Source organism: Schistocerca americana, chromosome 1 (assembly GCF_021461395.2).
Source record: "Schistocerca americana isolate TAMUIC-IGC-003095 chromosome 1, iqSchAmer2.1, whole genome shotgun sequence".
NCBI lineage: Eukaryota > Metazoa > Arthropoda > Insecta > Orthoptera > Acrididae > Schistocerca > Schistocerca americana.
The window spans coordinates 916,329,994-916,351,786 of record NC_060119.1 but is presented as its reverse complement, the minus strand read 5'-3'; the positions used below and the strand labels follow the sequence as shown (position 1 = coordinate 916,351,786).

Genomic DNA, 21,793 nt, shown 5'->3' with positions numbered 1-21,793 from the left:
CTAATGTGCTCTGGTGTCCATTCTATTTGTTGCAGAGAATTGCAATGCTAATCATTAATGCTAAAGACTTTGATGGTATACGTGAACCAAGTTATATTGTCATCTGACGATATCATCTGCATGCTTTGCTTTGTTTGTTGGAAGTGTATATATTAAACCCATTTCGTTTCAAGTGGCTAAGTAGATTGCAAGGAATTGGGAGCATCAGACTATACCTTATTAGAAAGATTTAAATACCAGTGATATCTCATTTAAAGTAAAGGCATTTTGTAAAGTTTTTCCCTCAGAATGAAGTTTCTTATTTAAGAGAGACTAGTAGTGTCTCAGCAACTGAAGTTATGAGCAACCGAAGAATTGTTGTTTGGGGATTGATAAAAGTTTTGCATGTACTTTTTTCCAGAGGAATTAGGAAAGTATAACATGAAAATAGATCAGCATTGTAATAAACTGTGCAAATGATGATATCGTTATTGCCACAGAAAGGATATCCTATGAACAGCATATGAAGTATGTTAAAAAAGATTTTAAGAACAGAATCAAAGTTAATTTTTAAAAATTGTAAATGTATACCTTACCAAAACTAAGAAACCCTGAACAAGAAGAGAATTTTATCATCTGAAACTTGACAGTACATTACAACCGCAATCCTTGATCAGTTGTCTGCAGTTACCTCTAATGCTGGTGTTCAAACTAACTGCCATCATGCAGACAATGCACCTGAAAATGATGATGGACACTGCTGGACGCAGACCTTAATGTCAATTTTGGCATTTCTGTACAGGTGATATTCTCCTGCAGGTCAATAAATGCTCGTGGTATATTGGTGAACACTGTAGACTTGCGGTGCCCGAAAGGGAAAAGTGGCATCAGGTCTGGTTACCTAGTCGACCATTCCACCAGACTCCATCTGCCAGTCTAACACTCAGGGAAAAACCTCACCCAGGAGTCGGCAGACGCTTTGTCCAAAGTGTGAAGGTGCACCGTATTGCTGGGAGGAAAACCTACATCTCTGTCCATGAGGCAGATTGTCCAAATAGAGCATTAACGGGATGATGTATGCAGCATGTGTGTGCTGTTAAAAAATATGGGACCAATGAGGACGTCTCCAGGTATACCACACCACACATGTAACATAGTGTTAGTCTCACTGCCTTGACAGTAAGACTAGGATCGTCATTTGCCCACTAGATTGCATCATGTCTCTCCACCCTCCTGTACAGGTGGAAACTGGCTTCATTGCAAAAGACAATGTCAGCTTCAAAGTTCTGTTGCTGTGTGCATCTTTCTTCAAACCATTCACAGAACTGCACCTGCCTGTCAGTATGATCATCATCGAGTTCTTACACATAATGGTTTTGATATGCATGGAAATGATTATAGAGGACAGTATCCTGGACAATGAGACTCAGCTGATGCCGCAGTCCCGTGCCACGTTCCTTGTTCACAGAGTTGGACTTAGTATCACCTTAGCTAGTACGGCTACCGATTGCATATCCGCTGTTGGTGTGCGAGGTCTTTCAGAATGTCTTGTCATCAACGCTGAACTGTTCCATTAAATGACCAGTCATTCTGCTGCTGCTTCCTGTTGAATCATGCTTGCCACATGGATGGGAACGATTACCATCTTCTCCTGATGTGTGTACATTGCTGTACAAGCCACTACCCTCCAGAACAGCATGACACCACACAGCTGTGTTAATTGATGCCCTGTTAATACACTACATTAATACATTTTCTACAGACAACTGGCCTTGTGGTACTACACACTGCATGCAACTATTAATTTTGGCTGTGTGAGGCTGGGTCGGGGGGGGGGGGGGGGGGTGTCATCGCTCTTGTTGTAGTTTTCACTATCTCCGCTAATACCATATTTGTCATGTGAGACATAACTTTTGTATCACTCTGTATACTGTATCTGCAAGTACTCATTAATGCACTTTTATTTCTGTGTCCAAAGCATTCAGTTTTCCCAACTAACCTAGTTTGATGTCCAAATTATGTTGGAAATCTGATTATATTATGTTGTGTCCACTAATTTATACCACTTTATTCAGATCGAAATTTGTTCTCTGTTTGTTGACAGCAAAGGACAATTTCTTGCTTCCAGTTTTCTAGATGTGAAAGGAAACACTAGTTTTTGTACTGATACCATGACGTTCCAACTTAAATAAGTGTGTTTTTATTAAATTTATGCAGTTAATATTCACATTAAGTTTTAGATTGACATTGTTATGTATAACTAGTATTTAAATGTAATATGTTGCAGCGCAAAGCTGGTCGATTCTATCCAACGCGATTGGCACTCAATCTCGCATCTGGCCAAAGCAAGATATTGACAGAGGCTGCGACTGAAGGCTACATTGTTGTTGAAACAAATTATCGTGTATATGCATACACCAGTTCCAATTTACAAGTGGCACTTGTTGGCCTCTTTTGTGAACTTTTATACAGGTATTATTTTGACACATAGAATTTTTTTAATATTTAAGATCTGTGTCAGACTAGTAAATAAGAAATAAAAATTATTATATGAACAAGTTATCATATTTTGATATAAAAGTTCTTTTTCAAGTTCTATTAATTTATCACATTTTGCTCAGATTACTGTGTATCAAAAAGAAAGTTTAGTCAAGAAAATATTTAATTATAACACACACAAAAGTAAATTATATTATCCTAGCTTTTGAAACTGTTGGCACATTTCTCAGGGAGTAGAGAAGGATACATAGGGGAAGAGGATAAAATAAGAGTCAATCACTCTGCCCCTTTCTAACCTTTCCCAGACCCCCTCCCACTCTGAAGAAGTAACTAATAGTTCCAAAAAAACTGTGATAATGTTGTACTTCTTATTTTAATTGTGCCTATCAGCAATACTGAATATTTTGCCTCCTGCAGAAATATTCTGGAGGGCATAACATATCCATGAAAATGTCAATTAAACTCCTTTCATTTCGAGAATGGTATCTAAGGAGGTCTCATGGAGTTGCAAGTGTCATATCTAAAGATAGAGCCAGGGATTTTTATATATATATATCCCTGGCTCTATCTTTAGATATGACACTTGCAACTCCATGAGACCTCCTTAGATACCATTCTCGAAATGAAAGGAGTTTAATTGATATATATATATATATATATATATATATATATATATATATATATATATATATATATATAAAAAAAGAAAGATGATGAAACTTACCAAACAAAAGCGCTGGCAGGTCGATAGACACACAAACAAACACAAACATACACACAAAATTCTAGCTTTCGCAACCAATGGTTGCCTCGTCAGGAAAGAGGGAAGGAGAAGGAAAGACAAAAGGATATGGGTTTTAAGGGAGAGGGTAAGGAGTCATTCCAATCCCGGGAGCGGAAAGACTTACCTTAGGGGGAAAAAAGGACAGGTATACACTCGCACACACACACATATCCATCCACACACATATATATATATATATATATATATATATATAAATATAATGGAAGGAAACATTCCACGTGGGAAAAATTATATATAAAAACAAAGATGAGGTGACTTACCGAACAAAAGCGCTGGCAGGTCGATAGACACACAAACAAACACAAACACACACACAAAATTCAAGCTTTCGCAACAAACTGTTGCCTCATCAGGAAAGAGGGAAGGAGAGGGGAAGACGAAAGGAAGTGGGTTTTAAGGGAGAGGGTAAGGAGTCATTCCAATCCCGGGAGCGGAAAGACTTACCTTAGGGGGAAAAAAAGGACAGGTATACACTCGCACACACGCACATATCCATCCACACATACAGACACAAGCAGGAAATATGTCTGCTTGTGTCTGTATGTGTGGATGGATATGTGCGTGTGTGCGAGTGTATACCTGTCCTTTTTTTCCCCCTAAGGTAAGTCTTTCCGCTCCCGGGATTGGAATGACTCCTTACCCTCTCCCTTAAAACCCACTTCCTTTCGTCTTCCCCTCTCCTTCCCTCTTTCCTGATGAGGCAACAGTTTGTTGCAAAAGCTTGAATTTTGTGTGTGTGTTTGTGTTTGTTTGTGTGTCTATCGACCTGCCAGCGCTTTTGTTCGGTAAGTCACCTCATCTTTGTTTTTATATATATATATATATATATATATATGATGTGACTTACCAAACGAAAGCACTGGCAGGTCGATAGACACACAAACATACACACAAAGTTCAAGCTTTCGCAACCAACCAACGGTTGCTTCATCAGGAAAGAGGGAAGGAGAGGGAAAGACGAAAGGATATGGGTTTTAAGGGAGAGAGTAAGGAGTCATTCCAATCCCGGGAGCGGAAAGACTTACCTTAGGGGGAAAAAAGGACAGGTATACACTCTCTCTCGCGCGCGCGCGCACACACACACACACACACACACACACATATCTCCACCCGCACATACACATACGCAAGCAGACATTTGTAAAGGCAAAGAGCTTGGGCAGAGATGTCAGTCGAGGCAGAAGTACAGAGGCAAAGATGTTGTTGAAAGACAGGTGAGGTATGAGCGGCGGCAAATTGAAATTAGAAATTAGCGGAGAATGTGTGCTTGCACATGCCTATTGTGTTGTACTAATTGTCATCCCATACACATTGTGCTTATCTGTGCAAGTACTCTTTGCAGGCATTACAGTTTTGTAAAAGAATATATGATCCTTTCCAAACATAGGACATCATTGTCAAATGCTACGATATAGCATCTGTGACACTCATATGTTTCCAAGCTCTTTGTATGTATCAAAACATGTGGTGCGTGGTTGAAATGATCTCAGTGACAAATCTAAAGTGTACAGTGAGAACTATTACGTGTGCAGCAACGAGGTTGCAGTGGGAATCCATTTACATCGATTGGATGAATGTTATGAAAACAATCACTCGAAACCGACATTTCACGTAAGTCACATGCAACGAAAATCTGTAACGCAACCATCTGTGTGTGGCATGTTTATAATTATGTTTTATTTATATTTTAGGACAATTAATCTATAAAAACACACCAAATGTCAGAAAGAAAGCGTGTAAAACATCTGATGATGAATCATGATGATTCGAAACCAGTAACGGTTTCCTTTGAATAAAGGAACTCAAAGTAAATTTGTGGCTGGTTGCTGTCCCAACACCATCATCATCATGTTTATTTGCATACCCTGTCACAAAGGGTATTAGTTCAGTACTTCTCAAGAATCTGTTTTTCTTGAGACTCTTAATCCCTACATTAAAATAAATCATTATGGTGATATTTGTGCTGCTTGGTGCTTCCTCCACTGATGACAATATATCTTTCCTCATTATGTAGTCAGATCTCAATACTGATGGGCTACCATGACAATTATAACAGCTTCTTGTTATAACCCTTTTATACGTCGTCTAGATATGCATCATAAGGGGCCACTCAAAAGAAAATGAGACAGATGGTATAAAGACCAGTAAACTGTTTATTGTTTCAAAAGTAATTGTCATAATTGTTAATACATTTATCCCACTGTAAGACAAAACGGTCAGCGCCTCTGTGAAAAACTGTTCAGTTGCCTACAGAACCATGATTGTACCCAGGCATACACCTCTTTATCCAAAGCAAATTGACAGCCACAAATGTCTTTCTCCAGGGCTCCAAAAATATCGAAATTGCATGGGAGAAATCAGAATTATGTGGCGGACATGAAAGGGCTTCCCAGCAAAACTACTCTAGAATAGTCAAAACAACCTTGGCAACGTGAGTGCAGCCCACATCCTCCATACAATCCTGTCCCTCCCCAGGTGATATCCATGTTTTTGAAGCCCCGAAGAAAGACATTCATGGCTTTCGATGAAATCATATTTCAGATTCCCTAAGTTCATCTGTTTACATTAAGCAACTGCAAAACCTGTAAGTTTTGACTTGCTTTGTCTCTTCTATGAGCCTCCATGGGAGCCTGTGTCGATTATTTTTCTGGAAGCTCGTGTTGATTCTTTTTCTTTGCACATGTATACTGTAGGTTACGTCTAGCAATTACAATTTAAATTGAGTCATGCAACAAGCTAGGAAGAGCTTGAGTAAATTCAGGCAGGAAGAGTCCTCTAAAAAATTACAGAAAAAAATGTTAAAGGTTAAATACTATCTTGGTCCTACTGGAATCATAATGTTATCCTAAAATGAAACCAAGATGTGTATGGAAGAAGGTTGTACAAGATTATTTACCACCGTGTCTAATTCTAATTTTTTAATGCATTCATTGTGGCCTTCAATCCTTCAGGACCTTTTATCATATGTACACTTAGCTATGCTGTCTAAAATGGGCAGTATATTTTTTTGAAGCGTGTTGAAGATTATCATTGTACAGCCCACAGCAGAGTTTCACTGCCTGCATGTCAGCTTAAGAATTCCTGTACCATTTTCTAGGTTGCCCCAGTCCTATTTTATGTATCTTCTCTTCCAATTCTTTTCTTACCATTTCCTACAACTTCGACCTTTCTTTCCCATGAATGTTATAACATAGGTTTTTAAGTCTTGCCTGTCGCATGTCGTTAATGTGTTGTCATCTCTTACTCAGTACAGCTCTCCAATCTTACCCATCTCATGGGGGAGGATTTTTGGCAGTGAAATGTATTCAGCTGCCCCCTTACCCAAATTACGGAATAGTTGTTTACAACATTCAAGGCATGTTACTTGTGTTCTGCTTAAATTACAATACCAAGATGTGTCCAGTATGCTTGTAAAAGTGTTCTACAGATGAATAAATCTTTTGCTGCTGCTGCTACTACTACTACTACTACTACTACTACTGAGCTAATAGATATGATCAGTAATATATGGTTGGCTCTCCTAACAATTTTCTGTTTGTTTGAGGTCAAAATGAGCACATGAAAACAAGCATTTGCACTTTACTGTTGGTATAAGATAGTACTGTATTGAAGATGACATTAATTACTTTTTAATATTTTCTCATACATACGTACCTCAGTGAAACAGATAGCTGTACCGTAGGTGCAACTACAACGAAGGGGTATCTGTTGAGAGACCAGACAAAAGTGTGGTTCCTGAAGAGGGGCAGCAGCCTTTTCCATAGTTGCATGGGCAACGGTCTGGATGATTGACTGATTTGGCCTTGTAACATCAACCAAAATGACCGTGCTGGTACTGCGATATAGTGGGAATTAGTGACAGGAGGAACAAGACATGTGGTCAGTGAATACAGGGTTATAAAATCAAAATCAAATAGGGGTAATGCAGGAATAGGTTTAATAATGAATTAAAAAAAATAGGAGCATGGGTCAGCTACTACGAACAGCATAGTGAACACATTATTATAGCCAAGGTAGACACAAAGCCCACACCTACCACAGTAGTACAAGTTTATATGCCAACTAGCTCTTCAGATGACTAAGAGATTGAATAAATATATGATGAGTTAAAAGAAATTATTCAGATAGGAAGGGAGATGAAAATGTAATAGTCATGGGGGACTGGAATTCAATAGTAGGAAAAGGGAGAGAAGGAAAAGTAGTAGGTCAATATGGAATGGGGCTAAGGAATGAAAGAGGAAAGCACCTTGTGGAATTTTGCACAGACCATAACTTAATCATAGCTGACACTTAGTTTAAGAATCGTGAAAGGAGGTTGTATACGTGGAAGAGGCCTGGAGACATTGGAAGGTTTCAGATAGATTATATAATGGTAAAACAGAGATTTAGGAACCAGGTTTTAAATTGTAAGACATTTCCAGGGGCAGATGTGGACTTTAGATTAAAACCGAAGAAACTGCAAAAAGATAGAAATTTAAGGAGATGGGCCCTGGATAAACTGAAAGAACAAGGTTGTACAGAGTTTCGGAGAGAACATTAGGGAACGATTGACAGGGATAGGGAAAAGAAATACAGCAGAAGAAGAATGAGTAGCTCTGAGAGATGAAATCATGAAGGCAGCACAGATGATCAAGTGGGTAAAAAGACGAGGGCTAGTAGAAATCCTTGTGTAACAGAAGAGATATTTAATGTAATTAATGAAAGGAGAAAATATATAAATGCAGTAAATGAAGCAGGCAAAAAGTAATACAAACGTCTCAAAAAAGAGATCAACAGGAAGTGCAAAATGGCTGAGCAGGGATGGCTAGAGGACAAATGTAAGAAAGTAGAGGCTTATATCACTAGGGGTAAGATAGATACTGCCTACAGGAAAATTAGAGAGATCTTTGGGGAAAAGAGAACCACTTTTATGACGATCAAGAGCTCAGATGGAAAGCCATTTCTACACAAATAAGGGAAAGTGGAAAGGTGGAATGAGTATATAGAGGGTCTATACAAGGGCAGTGTACTTGAGGGTAATATTATTGAAATGGAAGAGGATGTAAGTGAAGACAAAATGGGAGATATGATACTGCTTTAAGAATTTGACAGAGCACTCGAGGTCATGGGAGTAGACAACATTCCATTAGAACTACTGATACCCTTGGGAGAGCCAGCCCTGACAAAACTCAACCATCTGGTGAGCAAGATATATGAGCCAGGTGAAATACCGCCAGACTTCAAGAAGAATATAATAATTCCAATCCCAAAGAAGGTAGGTTGATAAGTCACACCTGCAAAATACAGATATGAATTCATTACAGGCGAATGGAAAAACTGGTAGAAGCCAAGCTAGTGGAAGATCAGTTTGGATTTTGTATAAATGTCGGAACACGTGAGGCAGTACTGACCTACAACTTATCTTAGAAGGTAGATTAAGAAAAGGCAAACCTAAGTTTCTCGCATTTGTAGAGTTAGGGAAAGCCTTTGATAATGTTGACTGGAATACTCTCTTTCAAATTCTGAAGGTTTCAGGGATCAAATACAGGGAGTGAAAGGCTATTTACAATTTGTACAGAAACCAGACGGCTGTTATAAGAGTCGAGGAGCATGAAAGGGAAGCAGTGGTTGGGAAGGGAGTGAGACAGGGTTGTAGCCTATCCCAGATGTTATTCAATCAACATATTGAGCAAGCATTAAAGGAAACAAAAGAAAAATTTGGAGTAGGAATTAAAATCCATGGAGAGGAGATAAAAACATTGAGGTTCACTGATGACATTGTAATTGTATCGGAGACAGCAAAGGACTTGGAAGAGCAGCTGTACGGAATTGACAAAGCAAAATGAGGATAATGGAATGTAGTCGAATTAAATCAGGCGATGCTGAGGGAATTAGATTAGGAAATGAGACACTTAAAGTAGTAGATGAATTTTGCTATTTAGGGAGCAAAATAATTGATGATGGTCGAAGTAGAGAGGATATAAAATGTAGACTGGCAATGGCAAGAAAAGTGTTTCTGAAGAAGGGAAATTTGCTAACATCAAGTATAGATTTCAGTGTCAGGAAGTGATTTCTGAAAGTATTTCTATGGAGTGTAGCCATGTATGGAAGTGAAGAGAATAGAAGCTTTCGAAATGTGGTGGTACAGAAGAATGCTGAAGATTAGATGCGTAGATCATGTAAAATAATGAGGAGATATTGAATAGAATTGGGGAGAAAAGGAATCTGTGGCACAATTTGACTAGAAGAAGTGATTGGGTGGTAGGACATGTTATGAGGCATGAAGGGGGCCACCAATTTAGTATTGGAGGGGAGTGCGGACGGTAAAAATCATAAGAGGGAGACCAAGCGATGAACACGCTAAGCAGATTCAGAAGGATGTAAGGTGCAGTAGTTACTTGGAGATGAAGAAGCTTGCACAGGATAGAGTAGCATGGAGATTTGCATCAAACCAGAGTCAGGACTGAAGACTTCAACAACAACACAAAAAAGCCCTGGTAGTAATGCAGTTGGTTTATTCAGCTAATTCAGGTGCTAACAGGAGATACAATTGTACAATAGTGATTCTAAAGGAATACAAAATAATCAGTTGTAAGGGTTTTATAATTAGGTACAATATATTGTCACATTACCTTCCTTGCTGTTTACCTATATTGTTAGTTTTAATGTATTGGATTCATTCAAAATTTCTACATTGCTTAATGTCCACTGAATGAAACATTGCTTCTGTGTTTACAGGTTCCCAAATTTGGCTGTGGGCATACTGACTCGAGACTCAGTCCGTCAGGCTTTACGTTCAGGCATCACAGCTGATCAGATAATTGGATTTCTTAGGTTGCATGCCCACCCTCGCATGATTGCAGCAGGGCCGCCAACACTTCCTCCTACAATTGTTGATCAGATAAAATTGTGGGAGAATGAGCGGAATCGTTTCAGTTACACAGAGGGTGTACTTTACAGCCAGTTTCTTTCCCAAGCAGATTATGAAGTTGTGCGTGATCACGCACAAGAGTTAGGAGTGTTAATATGGAGTAGTACTGCAAGAAGGACTATTATTGTCACAAGAGTGGGACATGATGATGTGAAAAAATTCTGGAAACGGTACTCTAAAGGTGGTGGGTGAAATACGTACTGAAAATATGCTTCAGTCACTCACATCCTCATCATTTAGTGGTAATGAGAAATTAAAAAATGTTCTCAAACTGCCAAAAAAACCAATCAATCATTGTTATCTGAAATACAAAGTTGCTGGAACATTGTCTTGTACTTGTTTGTTATTGTCATATGCAGTGCATAAAAGTGTGAAAACAGAGTTAACAATTATGATGTAAATGGTGATTCTCTATTTGTTTTGATAGTTTTTTTTCTGCAGTGAGAGTGTCATTTTGTTTTTAATGTTATCAAAGAACATGAATTACTGAAGCATCTTAATTGTGGTGGATCGGCCTTATCCTTCATTGTCAGAACTGCAGATTTGGATGGCTGATTAGTAGTAGAAGTGGGAATTACATCAAAATGTTAGAAATAGCATCAATCAAACTGCAGTAGCCCATTACAAACACTACTGTTAAGTGTTTGAAATGTAATTGGAAAGGCAAGAAGCACGTGTTATGCAAATAGAATTACTAATTGTCAGGTTAGAATCAGAACCATATGATCAGACATGAAGTAAGTATCTGGCCAACAGTGCAAGTCAATGCATACTAAAAATGTGTCCCCCCCCCCCCCCCCCCCCCCCCGGATAAGTCAGATACAAACAAGCACTTTCTGAATATGGCAGGTGAATTAAATGAAAACTTAGTTTCTCTGGACCCGCCCGATTGGCCGCACAGTCTAACGCACGGCTTTCCGGGCGGGAAGAAGCGCCAGTCCCCGGCACGTATGTGTCGAGATCCGATGAGCTGTCTGTGGATGGGTTTTAGGCGGTTTTCCATCTGCCTCGGCAAATGCGGGCTGGTTCCCCTTATTCCTCTTCAGCTACACTATGTCGGCGATTGCTGCACAAACAAGTTCTCCACGTACGCGTACACCACCATTACTCTACCACACAAACATAGGGGTTACACTTGTCTGGTGTGAGACGTTCCCTGGGCGGGCGGGGGGATCCACCAGCGGCCGAACCGAACAATAACCCTAGGTTCGGTGTGGGGCGTGCACTGTGATAGTCGTCGTAGGGTTGCGGACCACTGCGGCTGCGGCGGGGACGGAGCCTTTCTGTCGTTTCTAGGTTCCCGGTTAACATAACATAATTTCTCTGGGAATTATTTAAATCTCTTAGAAAATGGCTGCTGTCTGAAATATACTTCCGTGATAATGAAAAGGGGAGGCTGGGTCAATAACTGAATTACTGAAGACTGAGGTATCATATGTATGTTGGGATGCCGATGACAATATAAAAGTACTGTGCAGCACACATTAGCCAGGTAATTAGCCATGTTTGTAACTTTTTCTTTTGGCGTGGTCAGTTTCGTGAAAGATTAAAGTACTTCATAATGAAACTGCTTTAAATAAAGGAGAAAGGGATAATGACAATTTTAGACCTTTTGTTTTGCCATGGGTGTTTGCTAAAGTTATTGAAAAGGCCAATAAATACATGCAATTTATTGTTTCAGTTCAAGTAATTTGCTGTCAGATGTACAGTTTGTTTTTAGAAGCGATTTAACAGCACAAAATGCTATGTATTCTTTTTCTCTGTGAGACACTGGATGGGTTAAACAAAAGGTTGTGAATGTTAGGTGTCTGATTTTATTATTGATTGTGTTGATCACAAAAATATTACTGCAGCAGTTCAGCAAATGTCTGTGCATCTTGGTGCATCACAACAGTGACACGAAACGGGATCATAGTGTTGGCCGCACTGCAGAGTTGTTGTCTGATGAGCAGTAGCTATGATTACAGTCAGCTGCTGGGGCATCATTGTGGAACTAATTAATAGCCTCTGTCCCATGTTCTTATTCAGTGATTCTACCAACTCATGGATTTTATAAAATATTTTCTATATAATTTTTGTTGATGGATTTAGTGATTGCTCATCAACAAATTAATTCTTCTTAAATCTTGATAAAGATAGTACTGATTATAGGTTGCGCACTGGGCCGTAACCTTGGCTGTTGACCTTATTGTCAGTAACTTTTGTTTCAAAATTTGTTAATTTCTTCTTGATTTGTGTTCAATAAATTTTTCATATTTAGATTTTATTGATTATACGGCACAGAAATATAGCATGGCTGCCAGACTGAAGTTGTCTCTAGTTTGGTATGATAATATGTATATATTTGGATTATGATTGCCATTATTTTTATATTTTGAACTGTTGCTTCTTGATTCAATGTTCAGATGACCTTGTTAAATTTTTCATTCTCTGCTGTGGACTTCTTCATCTCTGGAACTTCTCCTGTACTGGAAGCTGTAACGTTTTCTTACACTCCAACTTTCTGCTAAAGAATTAAAAATACTTCTTTATAAATACTGATACATTGATCCTTCCTTTGCAATCTGGAATCGCTCCATTTGTGAGGGTACGCGATGTTCCGTGGCACATGGTGCACCTTCAGGACTCTGAAACAGAGAAAACTAACTGGTACTGCTAAGTGCAGTAGAGCACCTGTCATCATTCTGCCTTGCAGACACGCTGCTCCATCCAAACCTGTGTACACATGCAAATAAGGATAAACTTCCAAACAATAGTTGTTTCTAAAGTAAACACTTGACTAATAAAAGTACACTCAAATGTCGCAAATGTTATTCGTCGGTTACGCAGACATTGGGTTACATCATTTTCTCAAACTACATGTTACATTACACCTTTCATCAAAGATTTTAATATGCTTCCTATATTTTCGTAATTGGCTTTATACCCCCTTAACACATAAATGACAGCTCACATTACAAGAAAACCATAGCATATTACCACATAACTGTTTTTCAACCTTTAACTTACGGTGTGACCAGTTAGATCTTAATTGATCACCTTGTTGGCAATGTGGAAGCTGTTTATTAAAGTCATGTTCCTATACTTTGCCAGAAATGTCACACACAAGGTCTAATACAAACAAAACTGGTTTGTGTAAACTTACGTGCTAAGTAAGTGCAATTTACTGGAAGCCATTAAAGTAGGATTCTTTTGAATACACAAATTCTGCATTTGTTCCCTCCACTGCTCAAAATGTCATATCCTTTCACAGGATAGAGGGAAGTTAGAGAGTTTGTGGTCAGTCAGTGAGGAGCAAATGCAGAAAGACAGATTCCCAGTGAAGGCAGGTTAACAACATGGATCAGCACCAAACACTGTCACAGGGCACCTATGAGATGCATGGATTCTCTGACTCAATAGGATGCTTGCAGCAGGAGACTCATGGAATGCTGGGTCTGATTAACACTATTTATTTGCGGTCAGAGTAGCTACTACATTGAAGGGTTATTCTAAAAAACGCAACACAAGGCAGCTGGTTGCACAACAGAAATCAGTGTCTGAAGCCTTGGGGGCAGATGCTAACAGAAGTATCCAACACTAGCAGCACATTAAGTACAAATGTGAATGTGAGAGTAGCACTCCAAGTGAGAAAAACAGATATGTCTGAGCTTACCGAGGCTGGTCACGAGCAACACAGAGTCGGTGCCCCAGCTATCTGATTGAGAACTCCCTCAGAATACAAAAACATGGGGTTTTTAAAGAACCTTGGTGGTGCACTGTTCCTCCCTTCCTATAGTCGACCCACCAGTCCACTAGCACTTAACAAGATTTGGCCAATCTGGTGAGTCACTCTGCACCTCCAGGATGCTTCTGGCCAACCACATTTAGATTCCTTCCCTACTCCTACTCAGTAGGTAAGGTTGCTTCTGGATTTTACATTAACGGACTACAAGTTTGGTATTGACAGCATTCAGCTGAAAGCTAAATGTCACTGTCACTCTGATTATGGCCAGCAACAAGTGTTTTACGTCACTTGGCCCCGCCCTCTGTGGTTCTGTAGGCAGGGGATGCAGTAGTAGCGCTCTAACTTGTGTAAACCCACTGAAATTACAGCTTGCAGGAGAATCATGCTAAGATGTGCCAATCTGTGGCCATCTTCTACTGTGATACCTTACAACAGCATCTACCATAGGTTGTGGATGGAGTTTCCAGTTAATTCTCGAATTGAAACTTCTCCCCGATACAGCTGCCCAAAGTGTATGGGCACCAGAACTCTAATGCTACTATTTATCTCTGGTAACCTAAATGCTACTTTTGTGTGCTCTCTGCATTGTGTCCCTGATTTCTTATCTTAGAGTTCTCTTGATGGCTCCAAGTAGCCTTAAGCGTAACGTACAAGTAATTGTGTCATCAGTATATGACAGCTGCCCTCATGGGAAAAATTTGTTGACAATTATTTGCCAAAAATTTGTAACCGAGCGAGGTGGCGCAGTGGTTAGACACTGGACTCGCATTCGGGAGGACGACGGTTCAATCCCGCGTCCGTCCATCCTGATTTAGGTTTTCCATGATTTCCCTAAATCATTCCAGGCAAATGCCGGGATGGTTCCTCTGAAAGGGCATGGCCGACTTCCTTCCCTAATCCGATGAGACAGATGACCACGCTGTCTGGTCTCCTTCCCCAAACAACCAACCAAAAATTTGTAATCTGGCTTCAGTTGTAGTTAAAATGACTTAGCTCTAGAAATGATGTTATAGACATTCATGGTTAATGACCTTAGTTGTCTACATTTTGCACTTTGTAAAGTTCGTATTGAAGAACAAGTATGTTAAAAAGAAAATGTGATTTTCTTGCCATATTTGTCTCACATACTTAGTAAATTGTAAGTTTATTGGTTGTATTTTGAATTAATTAACAATTAATTTTTTAAAAAAAAGGGTCCATGACCATGGCATAGTTCTGAAGTTTGTCAGGTTAGTACATTTTATAAAGTCGACTGCCATGAGTAAGATTTTAAGGCAAGCTGGTGCTGCTATTGTTAAGGAGAGGATCCTCTTTACCCATCAAAAATTGGACCTGGTTTCTGAACAACTTTATCACCTGTGTCTGAAGATATTGTGGAGTTGCCCTACAAATTCAGGAAAATGGATTGATGGTAAAACACAGGCCAAGTCAGACTGGGTTTGTGAGGTAGCCACTTCGAGACAGACGGCAAAGTTTAGCTGGCTTTAGACATCTTCGCAGCAGGAAGCTATTATTCAACACTCAGTCATTAATATCATGGATAAAGATTTGGACTATGCTACGAAGGTTGTTTTAAGTAAAGGACTGAACTTTTCACCTGCACCAAAGACTTTTCCAATACCTGCAGTCATCAGTGCCATTGAACAAGCTGTCCAACCTCTTTCTGTGGAATCAGCAGGAGAAATAAGATGCCAAACTTGTCGTACAGTTATGAAGGCTCGCCCGCAAAAGAGTAGCATACCTGCGGTAGAAAGGGCTACATTACGTAAGCTTCGACGGGATACTGAGGCAGTGGTTCTTCTAGTTGATAAAGGTAATGCCACTGTTTAAATGTCTCATGATGACAATCAAGATAAAATGAACTGTTTACTGAGTGACAGCATGTACCGGAAGATCAGTAAAGACCCAATATTGTAACCAAGTGGTGCAATTGCTCTGAGGCCCTAAGGGACTTCCAGAGGCCCATAAGAATTAAGTTCCTGTGCATCCGATAGTGAGTAACATTGGCTCTCCAAACTATGACTGTGCCAGACACTTAGCATTGTTATTAAGGCCTCTGGTGGGAAAATGCACTCATGACATACATAACTCTGTGGACTTCATTGGCAAACTAAAATCACTCAAAATGGAACAGTTCTGATATGTTTGTCAGTTTTGATGTAGTGTCATTGTTCACAAAGGTTCCTCTTTCAGAATCATTATTTCTCAGTGGCAAAACCTTTGCTAAAGAGATTTCAGCTTTGTGCATGTTTTAACTCTACATTTTTTATTCAATAATGAACTTTATGAACAGACTGATGGTGTCACCATGGGTAGTCCTTTGTTTTCCTTGGTGGCCAACTTTTTCATGGAGGATTTTGAGGAGAAGGCACTGGAATCTGCTAGCTTGAAGCCCACAGTATTTTGGAGGTATGTTGATGACAGGTTTGCAGTGTGGCCCCATGGTGAAGATAAATTAAAGGAATTTTTAAATCATCTGAGTTCCAAAACTCCCTGGCAGATTAAAACTGTGTGCTGGACCGAGACTTGAATGCAGGATCCCGAGTTCGAGTCTCGGTCGGCAAACAGTTTTAATCTGCCAGGAAGTTTCGTATCAGCGCACACTCCGCTGCAGAGTGAAAATCTCATTCTGGAAACATCTGAGTTCTATTCATAGACAAATTCGGTTCTTGATGGAAACTGAAGAAGATGAGTGCCTTCCATTTTTGGCTGTTCTGGTACGATGTAAAAATGATGGCAGTTTGGGACATGCAGTATATTGGAAACTGACTCATACGGATTTGTCTCAGAGCTCTGGTACCCAGCATACAACGTCATTGCTGGCGAGAGGAGTCTGGCTTCTACACTTGAGAAGAGATTTTGAAGCCAAAGGGCACTCTCCACAGCAGATACGTAAGGCACTACAAGTGAAACCAACAGTGGACATAAGGAATGCAGAAGTAGTTTCACATCCATAGCTTTTCTGCCATACGTTGGAAGCCTATTGTCAAAAATAGGACAGATCCTTAGCAAAAAAGTGATTTTTCGCCCCCCACCAAAGACAACAGCAATCCTGGGTTCCACTAAAGATGATTTGGTGAATCAGAAGCCTGGGATTTACAAGATCCCCTGTGAGTGTGGCTGTTCATACAGCAGAGAGATGACACACACAGTCCATGAGATAGGCACAGAACCCCACAGGTACACCCAGCTCTTACAGTCTAATAAATGGGAGGCGGCACAGCACTGTCTTGATACTGGGCACTCTATGGTGTATGAAAATGATGAAATTTTAGCCTCCACTTCATATTTATGAGCCTCAGTAGTGAAAGAAGTAATTGAAATTTGGTTGGCGATGGATTTAATTGATAGAGATAGTGGCTTCAACTCGGACAAATCATGCGATCCGGCACTTTCTGTGATAAACTCACAAAGACGTCGCGACAGTGCAGCTCGCAGTGATACATCGAAATCGCCGTGTGGTTTGACTGTGGAGCCATAGATCTAATTTCATGCATATGTTACATTTTTGCCGCCAATCAATTCTCTGGCAGCTTTTGTATCCATGCCCACATGCGTAGTGGGGCAGTCCGTGGGTTTACAAGGACGGAGCAAGTGCTGGAGTGTCAGTCACCTTGGCTCACTCTGAAGATGGCTGGATTGTATACATCCTGAATTTAGAAGAAGAAATGAAATTTATATGGCTGCACCCCCTACATTTTATGCAACAATCCTGCTTTTTTTTCAGTTTTGCCACAATGAACTCTGTTAAGAGTATCCTGAAATGTTAGTATTTCTGGCTGTTATCATCAGCGGACCAACGATATCAATATCACATCTGGCAAACACTCTTCCTGGTGTTTGTGTCATAACCAACGGCATTTTTGTCTTAGTTTGCGTTATTTTGTTTTTTTGACAGATATCGCGTTTTCTGATGTAGTCTTAAACATCCTTTTTCACATTTGGTATTTCCTAATACGATCATTAAGTTCTTACAATCCCTTGATGACCACCTGTAATTGCATCATAGAATTCCTGCAAAATTCCCGTCTTCTTCAGACGTTACCTTCTGCTTTTCATCTTCCTCAACTACCAGCACTTCACGCTTTCATTGGCCCGTTTCAGTATCAGCTGACTGTGCTTCCCTTATCCTTGATGATGCATCTGCTAAACAGTCGTTCTTGCCTTTTTTTGTACACAATTTCATAAACATATTCCTCCAACTTCAATCTGAACTTCATTAACGGTGAGGACGGATCACTAATTTTTCTGACCCACTGAAATGGTTTACGACCTGCACAAATGGTAAGCTTATGATCAAAACATATGGTCTGAAATGTTTGACCACCCAAACTACGTGGCCAGTAACTCTCTCCCAATTGTGCCATAATTTTGCTCTGTGTTGTTCAAAGTTCTGGACGCATATGCTACTGGCAGGTTTTTTCCTAATTCCCCTTGGCTACAAACTGAGCCAATAGTATTGTGGGCTTGCATCCATTGTGATTATAAACTTTTTTGAAAAACCTGTTTTAGTGCTTGGAATGCCTCTTGTTGCTGCATTCATACCTAACACCTTTTTTCAACAACTCATGTAGTGGTTTTGCCACTTCACTAAACTTTTTAATGCTGTCGTTGTACTGTGCCGGAGGTATTCCGTCATTGCTTTTAGTTTGTTTGAGTCTGGTTTTAAGCCTGCTTCGATTAAGACATGTGCCAGATATGTGACCTCCTTTTTTAAAAATTCACCTTTATCAACCTGCAACTGCAAGTTATGTTGCCTTAGCCTCTCAAAAGCTTTGCCCAATTGGACATTGTGCTCTTGTGTCCTCAATAGGTCAAAAATTACTACATCATCTAAATAAATAATTATTTTTTTACCCTGTAAACCCATGAGAACGAAATTCATAAATTTTTTGAATGTGGAGGGTGCAGAATGAAGTCGCATTGGCATTCTTTTGTACATATAATGAGTGTATGGTGTTCTGAAAGTGGTAAGTGCTCTGTCTTTTTCATGTAGTAACACCTGACAGTATCCCTTAACCAGATCAAGCATCAAAAAATATTTTGCTTTACCCAGTCCATCTAAAATTCCATCTATACATAAAAGAGGGAAGACTGTTGACAGTAACGTCATTTAGTTTTCTGTAATCAGCTACCACCCTCCATTTCCTTGTACTATATGCAGCTATGTTTTTGGGAATCATGAGTAACGGAGAATTATAGACGCTTCTTGAAGGTACTATTATATCGCCCTCCAACATCTGGTTTATCTCCTGTTGTAACACTTCTTTCTGCAATTCTAGTATTCTGTAAGTGGGAGAGCAAATTACTTGTCCCTCTGCTTCGGTAATCAGTTTCATTTGATGCCAAATTGTATCAGTATATGTCAATTTATCCCCTGGCAAATGGAAGATGATATAAGCAGCTTTACACTATTTTTCTATGACATTTAAATTATCTAACTGCAAGTTTTCTTTTAATATCCTGGTCCTTGATTTTTCCTCACTCGAGATCTTGTCTGCCTTGCACGCAGTCTGCTTTGGACTTCAGCGCTCAATTGCAGAATGTCTTCCACCTCAATCTGAGGCATCTCCATAGAAACCACCTTTTCTGATATCTCCATAGAAATCACTTTTTCCCATGAATTTAACACACTAATTAAACAACAACCTTTTTATACACTCACCAGTGCCTCTGGTAGGTACACACCTTTCTGCAACTCTTGTTTCTTGATAATGCTTTCTTTTAGGTTAGTATCCACAACCTTTATCACGAAATACTTTCCTCACAAGCACCCAACTTTATTCTAGCCACCTGGCTTGCCTTAGACTCTGCAGTGTCTGTTTCCCATAGGTAACACATCTGTGTACCGGTGCCTTGTTTACTTTGCCATTTCTTCAGCATATTGTTGTTTACTGGCCCCTCTGAACAGCTCAGAGAACCTTGAATTCCACTGCATTCACACCTTGCAGTTTCAGAATCTGTTTGTGGCTTCCTAAGCCTTGCCCGTGTACTTGCGCACTATGCTTCTATTGCTGTACACCATTCAACGAGTCTATCTCTGATTCTCTTGGTGTAATCAATTACTACACCATGCTTCGTAAAGAAGTCTCTGCCAATTAAACCAGCGTAGGGAATATCGTGTTCCCTCCTAGCAGATGAAACTTAAGTTTCATTCTTGATTTCCGGTCTATTCCAAGATCTAAAACTGCCATCCTGCATGTACACAGAAGTGCCAAAGAAACTAGTATAGGCATGCATACTCAAATACAGAGATATGTAAACAGGCAGAACACAGTGCTGCGGTCGGCAGTGCCTATACAGGGCAACAAATATCTGGCGCAGTTGTTAGATTGGTTACTGCTGCTACAATGGCAGGTTATCAAGATTTCAGGGAGTTTGAACTTGGTGTCATAGTCTGCGCACGAGCAATGGGACACAGCATCGCCGAGGTAGCGATAAAGCGGGGATTTTCCCTTACAACCATTTCGTGAGTGTACTGTGAATATTCAGGAAGCCAGTAAAATATCAAACCTCTGACATTCCTATGGTTGGAAAAAGATCCTGCAAGAACAGGACCGACAGTGACTGAACAGAATTGTTCAACGTGACAGAAGTGCAAACCTTCCACAAATTGCTATGGATTTCAGTGATGGGCCATCAACAAGTGTTAGTGTGCAAACCATTCAATGAAACTTCATCGATATGGGCTTTCGCAGCCAAAGGCCCATTCATGTACCCTTGATGACTGCAGACACGAAGGTCTATGCCGCGTCTGGGCCCATCAACACATTGTACTGTTGACGACTGGAAATATGTTGCCTGGTTGGACGAGTCTCATTTTAAATTGTATTGTCCTGGGACCTCTGCTGCTCCTGATCTATATAAATGACCTGGGTAACAATCTGAGCAGTTCTCTTAGGTTGTTCGCAGATGATGCTGTAATTTACCGTCTAGTAATGTCATACGACGACCAGTATCAGTTGCAAAGTGATTTAGAAAAGATTGCTGTATGGTGTGGCAGGTGGCAGTTGACGCTAAATAACGAAAAGTGTGAGGTAATCCACATGAGTTCCAAAAGAAATCCGATTACTTGATAAATAGTACAATTCTCAAGGCTGTCAATTCAACTAAGCACCTGGGTGTAAAAATTACGAACAACTTCAGTTGGAAAGACCACCTAGATAATATTGTGGGGAAGGCGAGCCAAAGGTTGCATTTCATTGGCAGAGCACTTAGAAGATGCAACAAGTCCACTAAAGAGACAGCTTACACTACACTCGTTCGTCCTCTGTTAGAATATTGCTGGGCGGTGTGGGATCCTTACCAGATGAGATTGACGGAGGACATCGAAAGGGTGCAAAAAAGGGCAGCTCGTTTTATATTATCATGTAATAGGGAAGAGAGTGTGGCAGGTATGATACGTGAGTTGGGATGGAAGTCATTAAAGCAAAGATGTTTTTCATCACGGCGAGATCTATTTACGAAATTTCAGGCACCAACTTTCTCTTCCGAATGCGAAAATATTTTGTTGAGCCCAACCTACATAGGTAGGAATGATCATCAAAATAAAATAAGAGAAATCAGAGCTTGAACAGAAAGGTTTAGGTGTTCGTTTCTCACGCGCGCTGTTCAGGAGTGGAATGGTACGGAGATAGTATGATTGTGGTTCAATGAACCCTCTGCCAAGCACTTAAATGTGAATTGCAGAGTAATCATGTAGATGTAGATGTATCAAGCGGATGGACGTGTATGGGTATGGAGGCAACCTCGTGAATCCGTGGACCCCGCATTTCAGCAGGGGACTGCTCAAGCCATGAAGACTCTGTAATGGTGTGGGGCATGTGCAGTTGGTGTGATATAGGACCCATAATCTGTCTAGATATGACTCTGA

At 40.0% G+C, this 21,793-nt stretch overlaps 1 protein-coding gene across 1 annotated transcript in view; it reads left to right on the top strand.

Moving 5' to 3' along the window:
• The window catches only part of LOC124615327 (general transcription factor IIH subunit 4), a 115,495-nt gene extending 104,888 nt beyond the window's left edge, over positions 1-10,607 (top strand). Inside the window, exons 7-8 of the mRNA XM_047143129.1 lie at positions 2,267-2,451; positions 10,001-10,607. Coding sequence (XP_046999085.1) covers positions 2,267-2,451; positions 10,001-10,385 — 570 coding nt within the window. The 3' untranslated portion in view covers positions 10,386-10,607. The remainder of the gene's footprint in view (positions 1-2,266; positions 2,452-10,000) is intronic.
• The last annotated feature ends 11,186 nt before the right edge of the window (positions 10,608-21,793 follow it).